This window comes from Gopherus evgoodei, chromosome 5, assembly GCF_007399415.2.
Source record: "Gopherus evgoodei ecotype Sinaloan lineage chromosome 5, rGopEvg1_v1.p, whole genome shotgun sequence".
Taxonomy (NCBI): Eukaryota; Metazoa; Chordata; order Testudines; family Testudinidae; genus Gopherus; species Gopherus evgoodei.
This window is the reverse complement of record NC_044326.1, coordinates 24,714,563-24,729,409: the sequence shown is the minus strand read 5'-3', so window position 1 is coordinate 24,729,409 and position 14,847 is coordinate 24,714,563. Positions and strand designations below refer to the sequence as shown.

Sequence of the window (14,847 nt, the reverse complement as noted above, 5' to 3'; positions counted from 1 at the left end):
AGGTTTTGAGCTGTTTCGGAATGGCTTGCAGGCTTTGTACCCATCATTCAGTCCATACACATTCGGACAACCACCCATCTATTATATAAACAAGAAGGGAAGAGCAAGATTTTCCCCTCTCCACACTCCCCCCCCCCCCCAAAAAAAAAAAAAAAGGTAGTCCACCTCTGGAATTTTTGCATCAGGCCCAGAATCATACTTTTAGAAGTATGCATCTCAGGGGTGATGAATTCCCTGGCAGACAGCCTCAGCAGGCATTTACACATGGACGAGGTATGGGAATGCCACCCATCCACAACACAGCACATCTTCCAACAATGGTGGCAGTGTGGGGGTGGTGGTGGTGATGTTTTGGGATGTCTCAACACAGCATAACAAAGTGCCTGCTTACTACTTCTCCAGGCATCTAAGGGGATGCCTTCCTGGTGTAGTGGTGAGAACCACTGGTGTATGATTTTCTTGCCATAACTCTTCTTACTTGATAATCAGGTGGAGGGTTACTCAAGCTTTAATCATTCTACTAATACAAAGTTACTGAAGAGTGTCAGAAGGACATTTCCCCCCTCCAGCTCTGAAACCAGTCATTGTCTGAATCTGAACCTCGTCTTCTCTGTTTTCATGAGGCTGCCATTCAAACCTTTGGCCCTCTATTCCCCCCGTGTACCTTTCTCTGAAAGTTGCCTTGTTAAAAGGGTTGGGGAGTGTGGAGGTCCTTGTGGACTTACCTTGGGAAAAACTGTATATAAGGACAAGATTTCTTTGAAGCTACATCCAGACTTCATACCTGAAGCCTTCTGGCCTTCTGAGTTCCACCCTAACCGGACTATTCACGTTCTAGTGTTTTTATGCTAAGCTTCACCACAGCATGGAGAAGACAAGACTCCATTCCTTGGACATGCATAAGGCTCCAATCTTGTACCTACACAGAACAGCACGCGTTCATAAGTCCCCAAAGGTATTTGTGGCTATTGCTGAAAGAATGAAGGGGAAAGTGTATTTTCCCCCCAAAGACTCTCTCAAAGGATTTTCTCCTGCATCATTCTTTGCTATGATCATATGAAAGCCCCTTCTCCTCAAACCATCAGGGCCCATTCTATGAGCACCCCCGTGGCTTCAGTAGCCTCCATACAGGGAATCACCCTTACGGAAATATACAGAGCAGCTACTTGGGGATCAATATGCACCTTCACCAGGAATTATGCTCTAGTCCAAGCTTTGTCTATGGACATCTCCTTTGGTACTGTTACCTGAGGTTCCCTAAACTCAGAATGCTTGGTAATTTTACTCTCTGCAAGGTGATGTTGGGTCTCCATTTAATTTATTTCCTAGCACCTCCATCTGCTAGATGGTTGGCATGAATTGCATAAAGTCAAGTGCTTTCACTTAAAGCCTTTACTTTATTAGTCTCCTGCACTCTGACAGGAATGCCTTCACTCAAAGCTGCTGCTTTATTTAGTGTCAAGCACATACAAATATAATAAGTTATAGAGCACTCCCAAACAATAGTTACCCATGGTCTGGAGGGGTCTTGGATGGTCAAATGACAAGGTTCGAGTGTTCAGGTATCTGTCTATCACTGGAGATTGCAAGACACATTCAGATAGTCAAATCCAAATTCCCTCGACTTGTCTACCCCCTTTGTTAGTAACTGCTACAATTACATCAACATGTCAATCAAAGAAAAACAATTAAGCAAGCATTTTTAAGCCATTGGTTATATAGCTGTGTTTTTGCAGAGTCTGCAGTCTCATGAGTCCCGACGCACACAAACCAGAAGTCAAATACAGAGAGACTTTCTGTTTTTCAGAGATTCTTACCCCAGCGTATCAGGAAGGGCACAGAGTTAGGCTCACTTCTTGTGATTGCTTGTCCCTCCCTCCTAACTTTGCCTTAGTTAAGCTAAATTCCTACAAAAGGCCTTACAAGTGTCTTTGGCAATAAGCAAAATAATTGCTATTCCAGTACTGGCACTGGCCTAGGCATTCTGCTGTGTTGCCGTTTTCTCCCCTCACAGTACAGCATACTTCCTCTTCCTCAAAGAGCACAGCCTGGGGGTCATCTGTATTCCCCTTCCAAGGGCCTACTTCAAGGAGTGAGGAAGTTGAAGAAAAACTCTTGAACAGCAAGTTTACATTTTTATGTTTTCTTTGGATCCCTCTACTTTTAGAAGGCACAAACCTTAATCATGGCACATGTTGTATGGCTAATACCTGAGGCATAGGTTAAGTAAGTGAGAAGATCCTCCCCCCAAAAGTTTACATGGGATTATTTGCTGATTCAGTGAATGCTGTGTACTCCCTATCTTCCCTGTTTTTCACTTTTAACCATTATGCAACTTATCGAACTACAGCATCACCTGTAAGAAAGCAAGGTATTAAGAAGACAGGAAGTGACTTATGTAGAATAACCTACTACCTCTGTGGTTTCATATACGTGGTTAAAGATACATGGCTGCATGAAAACTCATCTTACCCATTTCTATAACAACTTTGACTCTTAGCCACAAGACACATACTTATGAATGCTTTGAGTTTATACGTCACAAATATAATAATTATGGAATTAATGACTTGGATGTTCAAACGTGTATGTTGAGAGTAGATAGCTGAGCAAGAGTTGTTACTGGAATGTGTAAGGTGAATTAGAGAGACAAGATGAGTGAGGTGGTAATGCCACATGTCAGTGTTAACTAATTGTATAAACTATAAAGGATAATAGAATACATACAAACATATTAGTCACTTCCTGTCTTAATATTTGGATAACGCTGTAGTATATTTTGTATAATGGTTATGTTGATTAGTTCAGCAGCATGAACTCTAAGTTAATAAAGATCTTTGTGTGACAGTGTGCTTTTGTGCAGTGAGAATATAATCCGGGCTTTTAGTAATTGAACTAACACCAAATTGTTGGCCTAGGGTTCAGTGATTAGCTAGTAGTGGTGGGAAACAGGGGACCCTTGCCACTGGAGGAGTGAGGAGAGGAGTTAGAGACAGGGTTTTGAAATAGGGAGGAAGGTCGCTGAGAGCAGAGGGAGAGAATTAGTTAGAATTTGGAGATATGACTGCACAAGTAAAGGAGGGAGTGTGGGCAGAGTCTGTGTACTGAGGATCTGTGACAGGAAGAAACAAGGTAGACAGAATTAAAATTTTGCCTCCTTGACAAGTAGCTGTAGAAAATACTCTGATTCAGTATAGCAGCCTTAAACACTTAAATTGGATAAGCATCAGTATATTCTATTGGCTTACGAAAATTATTCAGTGTGTTCATTGGAAAAAGTGCTCAAATTACAAAACAAAAGGAAATTATTCAGCATTTTTTCTGTGTAGAATGATTGTATGTTTTTTTCTTATCTTGCTCTCATTTGTGTAAAAATTTCCCCCCAAAACTGACAAGTAGCGGTATTATGCTTCCTCCTTACTTTGCCCAGAGATTTTGAAGTTATGAATGCCAAACTAAAATGTTACATTTTTAATCAAGGAACCTCCCTGCAAAACCAGCAGAAGAAGCACAGAAACATAGACAACAATACGAAGAAATGGTGGTGCAAGCAAAAAAAAGAGGTGATGGATTTACTCTTAACATCAGGAAACGTAAAGGGATGTTAAATCTAAAAATATACTTGCCTCAATATCTGCCCTTTAATATGACAGAGATTCAGTGCTGTCCCTTATAGAAAGTACAATCCAGGAACATGGGCAAAAGTAGTTTTGAATCATCCTTACACTACTCGGGTCCTAGATCAGTTTGTGGGCGGATGGAGCACGACGTAAATTAAATTAGCCTATAGGCTGCTGTAATTTACAGCGTCCTGAACTGGGCTGCCTGTGGCCTGTTCTCAGTACAGCATCTCCAAATGGCTGTGGAGATTACCGTAAGGCCAGTGGCTGCAAGGGAAGAAGTATACAGCCTCTGCTGATCTGGGGGAATTATCCACCAGCCAGTTATGGTGCTTTTGCAGCCCCTCAGACTAGAGGAATCCAGACACTTTTCCCCAGATGGTTTATTTATCAAAAAAGGAACTAAAATCCTCCAGAGAAGAGCTAAAGTTATGTAGCAGTTACTAATTCCATGACTCCACAAACCCACTGAAAAATCATTGGCCATTGTATTTAATTGCTTTCTAATACTGAACTATAATGAAATGCATCCCTCAGGTGGGATATTTTTAAATGGGATCTTATTGGATGAGTACAGGGTTCTTTGTCAGTACATGTCAGAAAAAAACATCCCATGGCTTAAATACTCTGAGGGGAATTTTTACAAAAACACTGCACTTCTTTGATTTTTGTACTGTAATCTCTGTCCTCTTCACTGACATGGGTATATGTGCCCCAGGCTATGCTAGTGGTTTTCCTTATCTGCAGTTGTTTGGTAGTGGAAATACCTCAGTCTCTCCCCTGCTGTGCTGCGAACTCGAGGTGGATCTGGCACTGTGAATAGTGGATTCACTCTGCCATGCAGACTCCAGGTCTGACTGCCCACCACCATTTCCCAATGCAGGTAAGAAAACTGAGTATGTAACAATGGACAGCCTGAGACTGGATCTTCTGAGTATTTGTTCATGTCCAAGTCCTTGGAGATAATGTCCAGCCTGCTGGACAGCATGCCTAGGACCACATGTAGTGATGTGAACCAAGTATCTGCTTGGTACCTGTTCTTAATCCTCTACTGAAAGTGTTTACTGTAGGGGTTTTTAGTGTCTTTTGCCTAGCAGTAAACGTAATCTTCCCTTTGGTCATGCAGCACCATATCACTGGGTCCATTTCTCAGGCATCAATCCCAGGGAATGCTGCCTCTCTCTGCTTGTACTGTAGGCAGTTTTTGCCCTTTGAGCACAAGTATGCCATCCAGGCTATGCTTATTGGACGAGCACTCCTACATTGTGTATAGGGCCAAAGAAATGCTTGTTGTTCATCTCCAGCTAAAGATTAAGGCTCACCTTCATTTCTCTCTACAGCCATTCCAATTCCATTTCTTCTCTGCAGCCCTGGTGGTAAATACATTACTCCTGAAAATTGTAGTGTGTCTAAGATGTTCTTTGAAATTGCTTGAGCAGGTGAATTTGATTACAGGCATGTACAGGTTGAATTTTTATGGCCATGAAGCATTAATGGCCCTTAGCTTTAAGTATTACCTTTTGTATTACCTTTATTGACTTTGTAATTTTCTTTTTTCAGAGCTTAAAGAAGCCCAGAGGCGAAAGAAACAACTGGAAGAAAGATGTAGACTGGAAGAAAGCATTGGCAATGCAGTTTTAATTTGGAACAATGACATCTTACCTAACTGGGAAACAATGTAAGACACAGTATGTTTTATATTGTGCTTAACGGTAACTTCCTATGTCCTCAGAAATTAAGAGATTAGTCAAGATTACTTTATTTCAAAAGTGCTAGAAGCTAGTGTGTATAGCAGTCAAAGGTGACTTGCAAAGGGAATTGGCCTGTTTAAGGAAGGCATTCAGGTGGTGCTGCCGCCGAAGTATATGGGATTTTGTTAATTCTGTTTCTTATTACCTTTAATAGAGTTTAGAAATTAGACTGAACATAACTGTGTATAACGTACTATTATATAGAGCCATGTAGCCATCCGTTTCCTGACTACAGTTGTAGATAGCTGTATAATTTAAACTAGCTTGAGCATATTAATTTATGATCTCCTTTGCATGTGGAATAAAACCCATGTTTCAGAGACATGGTTCATCACAATGACCACTTCTCTTACTGCTGTTAATAAAAAGTAATGAGTTTCTAAATCTTACTTTAGTTCTTGGTGTGGGAATTTTAATTCCTGTCCATTTCTTCTAACCTTTTCAGCATGTTGTATACAGCAGTGATGTTCAAAAATAATCTAAGATCAGGGAGTGGTTGGTGACTGGGACCTCTGTTAGAAAACTACTAGGAAACATAACACTTGTAGCCATCCATTTGTCAGGATTTGGTTCTCCATGACTGCTTGGGCTTTTGATAGTGTACTCCCAGATGTGTCTGTAGATTTACGCACAGGTATGACCAAGCCTCTTAATTTATTGTGTGTGCCAAACCAAATGGGGGGGGGAATAGGGAAAACAATAGTTAAAAAAACAAAAAAATGTGAACAGCTGAATGTAGCTGTTGTGGTAGGCAGGACATTGATGTTTTTAGGCATGCTAACTGCCTGCACTGTATCTTTTAAAAAAGTGTTAGTTGTGAAAAGAGGGGTTTGGGTTTTTTTGTTTTTAAGGGTTTTGTTTGTTTCATTTCTCCTTATTTGACTTTGACTGAACAGAACTTTTACTCCTGGGGGAATTGTGTGGCAAAAAAATGAAAAATTCTGTACACAATGTTTTAAAGTTCTACAAAATTCTGCATATTTTATTTGACATGATTATATTGTGTTATTTTAACAGCTTCAATTATTTTGGTAATTTATTTCAAAGTACCTGTCAGCAAGTATATCTGTAACAATAAAGAGGACAAAAAAGATTCAGGATATGTTTTTTGACAAATAGATTCCTAATTAGGCATATGAATACAGAATTTTAAATAATAATTCATTTAAACTGCAATGCAGATATATTTCCTGCATCCCTCAGAAGCAGTGCAAAGGCTTGTGGGACTCCAGGGTAATGGAAGAGCTGAGGGAGAGGGAAGTAGTTGTTGTGAAGGAGCCTGGGAGTGAGTCTGGAGGCTTGCTGGATTTGGGTGGGAAAAGTATGGAACAGGGCAGAGGGGAAGGGAAAGGGAGGGACTGTTAGGGAGTTGGGGAGTCTTCCCCATGCAGACCCTGGCTGACCTCAGCCTCTCTCAATCAGTCAGGCACATCTTGCTCTGTCCCATGTGTCCCTGCACCCCATGCCCATTCATCCCCTGCCCAGTCTGTCCCCTCCATTAGTCTTTCTGAATCGCCGTCTGTGACCACCCTCCCCCCGCCCCAGCAAGCCCATGTGCCTCATTTTCTCTCTTTCTCTCTCACTTCTCCCCCCCACCCCTGCATCCCATGCCTCCTAACCTGGACCAGTGGGCAGGGTGCTGTGAGAAATGCTGCTGGCTGCTACTGCCAATGAGCCAGCTGCTCTCTGTTCTGGAGTCACAGTAGCCCTTGGTGGGCAAAAGGCACCACTGCAGTACCTCTCCAGCAGAATGTATTTTCTGCAGAGGAAAAAAATAAATCTGTGGGGGACATGAATTCTGAATGTGCACAATGATGCAGAATTCCCCCACAAGTAACTTTTTTGCATGATCATACCATAAGTTAGCAAATAAAAGATTAAAAAATCCTGGGCAGCTGTGTATTGAAATGTGTTGGGTACTTGATGAAGGAATTTCTAGAGAACTGAAAGAAGAAATTAAAAACTAGTTAAATTAAATCTGTTTTAATAGTTGAAAGAGTCCTAATTTTACTTGTCTCTAAAACTCTTGTTTTTGACTGACCTTTGTAAAAGAAAGCAGTCAATCCCACAAACAAAGCTTACCACTTCTAGTTTATACCAAAGCATAACTTTTGGTTAGTGCTTTTCTTGTCAATTTACTGATCCTTAGAAATGTGAAAAATGGAATATTGTGACCAAAATAAATCCACTTGGTTCAGTGGTTAATACAGCAGTCTGCTTTTAGATGGATATGTTTCCATGGTTCCTCCCCCTCCCCCTACCCCCCCCCCCCCCCACACACTTGCCGCTGGTGGTGGAATGCTTCCCCAGTCTTCCTTACAGCAGCTTTAGGATTATTGGCCATCAATTTAATATGGTTTAGAACTATTTCATTTAAACGTTTTTGACTCTTGCTGTCTCCATCTCCAAATTTGCTACTTTGCGTTTTGCAGCCATGTACAGTGCTTTTTGCCCCTGGAGGGTCCACACCACTTAATAGTTGGAAAATTTTCATCTCATGGGCAGGGTTTTGAATGGAGGAGGGGAGAATCTTTTATCACTGGAATGGAAAAATATTTTATACTGCAGACCTGGGTTTGTCCAGTCTCTAGTTCATGCAATGGAAAATCAGGGACTACTTCTCCTAATCCTCTCTCCACCCTCCCCGCTTGTGCACTTTCTGTCTGTCTCTCTCACATTGGCCCATACAGAGTGGCAGATTTCTAGCAGTCTTGGTTGCAGGGTTCCAGTCAAAAGCCTTCAATTTGGGGAAGAGGGTAATGTTTAAAACAAAGCTCAAAGTTTAGATAGTACAAAAGCATGAATGAATGCTGCACAATCCCTGTCTGATTTCTCAAGGGACCCATGGCAGGCTGACATACACCTGGGCCTGAATCCTCCAGTGTAGTTACAACACTTTGTCCTACCTATAGTTCAGTAGAACACATTTTTTTTTTAAACAGGTGCTGCTCCCGTAAAGTTCGAGAATTGTGGTGGCAAGGTATTCCTCCAAGCGTGAGAGGCAAAGTCTGGAGCTTGGCAATCGGCAATGAGTTAAATATCACCCATGGTGAGACTGATATGTATTCTGTCTGCATTTTGAGACACTCAAATAAATCACGCTTTAGCAGAGACACTTCCATTTAGTTAGAATGTGTCGGAACTTGGGGGAACGATGAAGTCCTGGTCAGTTGTACTTCGCTTTCATTTAAGGATACCCTGTGTTTTGTTCTACAGTGCATAGAGTCTTATTTTGCATGGGGTGTTTAATTTCGGGGATGTTCTTGGGATTTTCTTATTCCACTGCTTGCTCTGAGTCATAGTCCTGGAATAATATTGCTGCGCATTGCTTTGATAAGTAAAGATGTTCAGCGTTAACAACCCCATTTCAGAGTCAACAGAAAATAAGATATTTCATATAATTACTGTTAATTATGTAGTGCCTGTGGGTGTGCACATACTGGTTTTATTCTGAAGTGAGACACTTGATTTGTGAGTGAAGGAGAGATTAACTTGGAAACACAACCTGGTGTGGAATTAGTCCTCTTTCCTGCATGTTCATTAGTGATTATATCAGTAATACATTAGTCTGTTTCCTTGATTTTGTACTATGTTGTTTTTTTCAGTCTTTTTTTTTTTTAAACAATTCCAAAGTGATGACAAAGGGGAAATGTTGTGGATTTGCATATACTCTTGTGGTTTCCTTCTACTGCATATGCCTTTTCTGTGGCTGTTTAGTATATCTCAGATATTGCTATAGGATGGACTTGGAAGAGTTTGTGACCTAATTGTCACAGTTCTGGGTGGAATTTTTGAGTGGCAGAAGTATGTTACCCAAACAAATGCAAAGAAATATTTATGTAATCAGTTTCCCCCAGAGGATTATGTCTGCTCACTGCATCAAAATTATACCCCGATGAAACAAAGCTACCAGCACTCCAACTTACCTAAAATTCAATTTGTTTTTATTTTACAGATACTTACTTTGTTATTTCTTATGGGAGACAGGGGTTGTTAGCATACTAACATGTAATCAGTAATTGAAGATAGATTTTTAAAAAGTACTTGTTTTTTAGAACTCTATGATATTTGCTTGTCTCGTGCCAAAGAGAGGTGGCGATCACTCAGCACAGGAGGCTCTGAAGGAGAATGTGAAGGTATATGTTTTATTTGGCAAAATATTGTTTCGTATTGTGTGATAACTTTCTCTTCATTACAAAATGAAGAGGTGGTGGTTTTAAAATCATTCCTAAATGTTAAACTGAAATAATACAGTTTAAAAAGCTGGGAGAAATATCAGCATATTAGGTATGGGTTATGTGGTTGGTAAAGGGATATTAAAAACACTTCTGCAGGAGGGTAAAAATGTTTTTAAATGAAATATTAATCTCTTGCATGCTGTAGCTGACTTCATTATTTTCCTCTTTTTAAAATATCTTTAAATTCAGTTGTCTATAATTTAAAAAAAAAATTGTTTTGCCAATAGCTTAAAGACTTTTGGATGAGTGATTTATATAAATATTTTAGGTTTTGCTGTTTGTGTTGTAATACCTTAAAATGTGTTGCTTTCTCTTTCTCTAGTTCAGGGGATCTAAATTATTTGAAACTTTAGTAATAGCAAATTGCTTTCTTAATAGCTAAGCATAACACTGAGTTCCCACAAGAGAGCTTCAAGCCTGTTGTCACAGACTCAGCAAGTTGAGGTTTTCCAGTTGGCTGAGTGTGGAGAGAAGAGATGAGAGAGAAGATATGGGTGCTTGAAATAAAATACTTTAATGTGCTAGGATGACCACCTCTTTAAGGAGATATGTTGAGCAGAACCAGGAGTGCATTAATCAAGGGCATTTCCCAACTAAATGAAAATGTTTCTTATGGGAGTCTCCATGCTCTGTTCTGCTAAAACATCTTGTTTAGGATACAGGGATGGTATCTAATATAGTTTTTTAGCTTCTTTGACTATTCATTGTCCAGAGTTTATATCAACATGTGGTTAGTGTAAGTGCTAGGTAGCAGCCTTGTATCTTGCCTTCACTGCGAAAACCCAAGCAGGTAGAGTTGATGACGATACTCAGCAGGACAGAGAAAACATGAATAGAAAGGAATATTTGGACACTGGAGGTGGCGGGGGAGGCAAGAGTTCATGTTGTAGGTGCATGTTTTCTTTGCTTAAAATTCATTTAGAAAGTTGCTGGGGGAATATTACAATTCTGCATCATCTGTAAATGTAAATACAATGGCAAATTAAATGTACAAAATACCAAATTTACTCAGTGTGTGACATGTCACTTTTTTCGCATGTTTTTTGCAGAAAATTTACTTAGGTGCCTTCCAAAAAACTTTAGCAAGAAGTTAGAGGTGTGGGGCAGAAGTTGTCAGCCCCTACATTTGTTACCCTTATTCGAAAACAATTTCAGAGGGGTTACTTGCTCTGCAGGCCCTGCAAAAGGAGGAACACTGCAGGCCCTCGGCATCCTAGAGTATGGTACACGGGTTTGTGTATGCCCCCCGACTTGGTAGTTCTACCGTTACACAGCCTTCCTTCTTCTCTCTTATATCACTGCATTCAGACTTATTCAGGAATAACCTGCACTGTAGGACTGCTTCAACCCAGAGTGTGTGTGTGTATGTATTAAAAGGTGTTAAACACTGTAATTTTATTTTGATTTCTGCAGATGCTGGATTTTCTGCAGCAGACAGGGAAGCAAGTCTGGAATTAATAAAACTGGATATTTCTAGAACATTTCCCAATCTCTGTATTTTCCAGCAAGTAAGTGATTTAATTTTTAATAACACAATATTTTTTAGTGTACACTTAAGTAGTAAAAACAAATTTTTGAAAAGTCTGTACTGAAATGTTTGTAGAAGAAGTCGTCTTTAGTGCAAACTTGCATGTTGGTATTTAAATGTATGAATACAGTGGTTTGTGGTAAAATTCATGTCTGATGTTCCTGAATGACAAGTATAAAGGATTTCAGCAGAGCCTAAGACTGCTCAGTGTAATGTATGGCAACTTGTAAGACTTCTCAGGACTTGAAATTAACGTAGTTTTTATGAGAATCCTCCTTAATATATTGCAACTGTTCTTGCTATCCCTTTCTTTATGGCTCAGCCTTACTGCTAGTCTAATAGAGCTAAACAAACTTGATTAGTGTTCAGCTTCCTTGGTACTAATATGTAACAATTCATAAAGCTGTAGTGACTTTCTAATGCTTGTGTCCTTTTGCACTTTGGTTGTTAACCTGTTGAATTAACTGTGTGCATTTGGAATAAATAGGTGTGGAAAGATGTTCCTCAGTGACATTACAGTGATGCATTCCATATAAAAGTTGAAAGAGTTGAAGATTTTTTTTCAAAGCCGTCTAGGGCAGGGGTTCTCAAACTTCATTGCAACGTGACCCCCATCTGACAACACAAATTGCTACGCAACCCCAAGATGGGGGACAGAAGCCTTAGCCTGTCTGAGCCCACGGCTCTGGGCGAGGGGGACAAAACCCGAGCCCCACCACCCTGGGCAGGGGGGCCTGTAACCTGAGCCCCACCACCCAGAGCTGAAGCCGAAGCCTGAGCCCAGGATGGTGGAGCTCAGGCTTCTGCCCCTGGCGGTGGGGCTTAGACTTCAGCTTTGGCCCCGGGTCCCAGCCAGTCTAAGGCCAGCCCTCGTGACCCCATTAAAATAGGGTCCTGACCCACTTTAGGGTCCCGACCCACAGTCTGAGAACCGCTGGTGATTTGGAAACCTCTTTTATTAAAAAATTAATGGAATATGTGTCTAAGGGTATGTCTACACAGCAAAGAAAAACCCAAGGCTGGCCCCTGCCAGCGAACTCAAGCTCATGGGGCTTGGGCTGTGGGGCTGTTTCCTTGTTGTGTAGACTTCTGGACTCCAGGATTTTGTGAGCCCAGAGGTCTACACAGGAATGAAGCAACCCCACAGCCTGAGCCCAAGTCAGCTGGCACAAGCCAGCTGTGGGTTTTTCTTTGCTGTGTAGGCATTCCATTAATCCTCTACGCAGCTTAGGAGTTTCTCTCACATTGTGGATAGTTTACAGAAGTTGTATGATTGGTTTTTTTATTTTTCATTATAGGGTGGTCCTTACCATGACACGCTGCACAGTATTTTAGGCGCCTATACGTGTTACAGACCTGATGTTGGCTATGTAAGTGAAGTTATAAGTTGCAATTATGTGGGAGTGTTTCTGTTGTAAAATGATTTTGAGTATTTTTTTTTTGTTTGTTTTCCTGTACATCTTGGTTATTTTGTGGTATATTTTATACAAAATGTTGTATCAAGGGATAGGTGCACTGTTACGTTTTGCTGTTACGCTGCTAGATTTGAATGTTTTTAATGAAGTAGAGCTAAGACTTCAACAAAATGTAGGGCGCACATGTGCTGAATGAAAATTGAAATATAAGCCATCTGATTAACTCCACTGAACCACATACTGTGTTTCATTGCACTCTTATTGAGGTGACAGCTTGTTTAAAATTTTATCTCTTCTTCAAGAGGGTCTCTGTGTTCACACTTCTGGGATGTGTGCCCTGGCACTGCAAAGCTTCTGGAATATTCTGTAAAGCAGTGCCCATTGGGGCTGCGTAAGCTCCCTCACACCACTGAACAGTCAGAATGCAGGTTATAAAAGGACTATATGGCTCCAACTGCTTCATTCAGTTCTTCTTCCATGGCTAGGTGTGAACATAAGGGCATTCAGTCTGGCTCTGGCTCAGTTATTTTTGGGAGGGTGTGAGTGGAGAAGGTGGTAATACCCCAAATCAGAATTTCCTTTTCCTCTTTTTCCATGTTTTAATAATTTTTTCTGTGACTTTTGGCTGATCTGGTTCCTGAGGAACTGGAGATGGGTATAGTTCATAGTCCTCTGTTTCTGGAGGCCAGTATGTGCACTCACTGTTCTAAACATCTGCATCTTCACAACTCAGGCCTTCTTAGATTGGCAGCAGAGGGTCCAAGATTTCCTCATGGAGGAGGCCCGGTCCCTGGATCCAGCATCGGATCATTTTTGGCTTCATTGTCAGGCAAATCAGGATAAGAAATCTGTTGGACAGGTCAGAAACCTGAGATCCCTAAAAGGGATGGAAATGGTCGGTTGGTAGGCAGCATAACGCTCAAATACATGGTGCCGTAGTCCATGCCAGCTGGAGTGTAAATTGTAAAGATGGTGGACCCTGCTGGCGCGCTAGAAGTTCCCTAGTGCACGTTAACATAGTACTGTCAGAGACTGGACTACATGAATGCACATTTGGAAACTTTTAGCATGTGCCAGCAGGATCCACATAGGCTAGTTAGTGCACAACATGCTGGTAGGTATTAAAATTTACAGCCCCGCTGGTGTGGACAAAGTCAGTGTGTAGACAAGCTCACAGAGTGGATTGGTTTTATATGTGTTAGCCATATCACTTCTAGTAACTAGCAGTGAATAGAAATTACACTCCATGCTGCAAAGAAATGAATGAAAGAATCCACAAAGGGAAGAGAGAACAGAGGGAAACAGATGTTAAGCTGGCTCTGACTCTCAGGTAACATGCCATATTTGAGGTCTTGCAGACAGGGAAGACATAGGAATAGTCAGTGGGAAAGGAGATATATGAAGTGCTTCTCGTTGCCCTACTTCATTTGTTGAAGAGGCTGCCCTTTCTGGTACTAAAGGTGGTAGAAACCAGTGGCCTTAAGATGATGACTGTGGCACTAGTGGGAGGCTGAGTGTAGGTCCTTGTCCTCCGGTCAGGTTTTAGGAACCCCAAATGCTGGCGGTCGTCTTGGTGTTCTTCTCTTTTGCCAGTGTTTCATCCATCTTCAGGCAGAAGAGATTCTTCCCTTCAAATGGGAGGTCTTCCACAGAGGGTGTGTGTGTGTGTGTGTGTGTGTGTGTCTGATAAAAGGCCAGACAATCGGATCCAAAGTTTATAGTTTCAGAAATATCTGGTGCTGCGATCAGAACTGCAGCAAATGTCCATGCAGTAGCAGTAGTCAGCTAAGTGGTTGTGGCAGAGTACTGAGGCACATTAGCTGGGATGAGCCTTAATACCTGAAAGTCTTACTGAGGGCTCACTTAAGGCACACTCTCCCAGATCTACAGTAGTGTTGATGGCATGCCTCTACTGTTTCCATCAGAGATCTATAGGGCTGCTATTTGTAGTTCTATTTATGCCTTTATGCAGTACTTCTGTCCCTCAACATAGTGTTTAGCTCTGATATTTCAGGAGAGCCAGTCCTTGTTTAATGTGAATGCCACAACCCAGCTTCCTGCAAGTGGGACCATGCACAGGCCACGTCAGAAGGAGAAGTAACTGGCTCTTTGAGAGCCTTGTTTCTGCATATTCACACTTCTGTCATCCTTTTCTTTTCCTGAGGGCTCTTTGGTTTACTGAAAAAAACCTGAGATTGTTGTAAAAAGAACAGGAGTACTTGTGGCACCTTAGAGACTAACATTTATTTGAGCATAAGCTAGAGCCCACTTCATCAGATGCATAGAATGGAACAT

The 14,847-nt window shown here is 41.2% G+C and overlaps 1 protein-coding gene across 3 annotated transcripts in view; it reads left to right on the top strand.

Moving 5' to 3' along the window:
• Positions 1 to 14,847, top strand: part of TBC1D14 (TBC1 domain family member 14) — a 99,235-nt gene that overhangs the window by 64,259 nt on the left and 20,129 nt on the right. For all 3 annotated transcript variants that reach the window (XM_030563118.1, XM_030563121.1, XM_030563120.1), the window contains 6 exons: positions 3,481 to 3,563; positions 5,181 to 5,298; positions 8,314 to 8,420; positions 9,427 to 9,507; positions 11,023 to 11,117; positions 12,436 to 12,507. In XM_030563118.1, the coding sequence (XP_030418978.1) occupies positions 3,481 to 3,563; positions 5,181 to 5,298; positions 8,314 to 8,420; positions 9,427 to 9,507; positions 11,023 to 11,117; positions 12,436 to 12,507 (556 nt within the window). The remainder of the gene's footprint in view (positions 1 to 3,480; positions 3,564 to 5,180; positions 5,299 to 8,313; positions 8,421 to 9,426; positions 9,508 to 11,022; positions 11,118 to 12,435; positions 12,508 to 14,847) is intronic.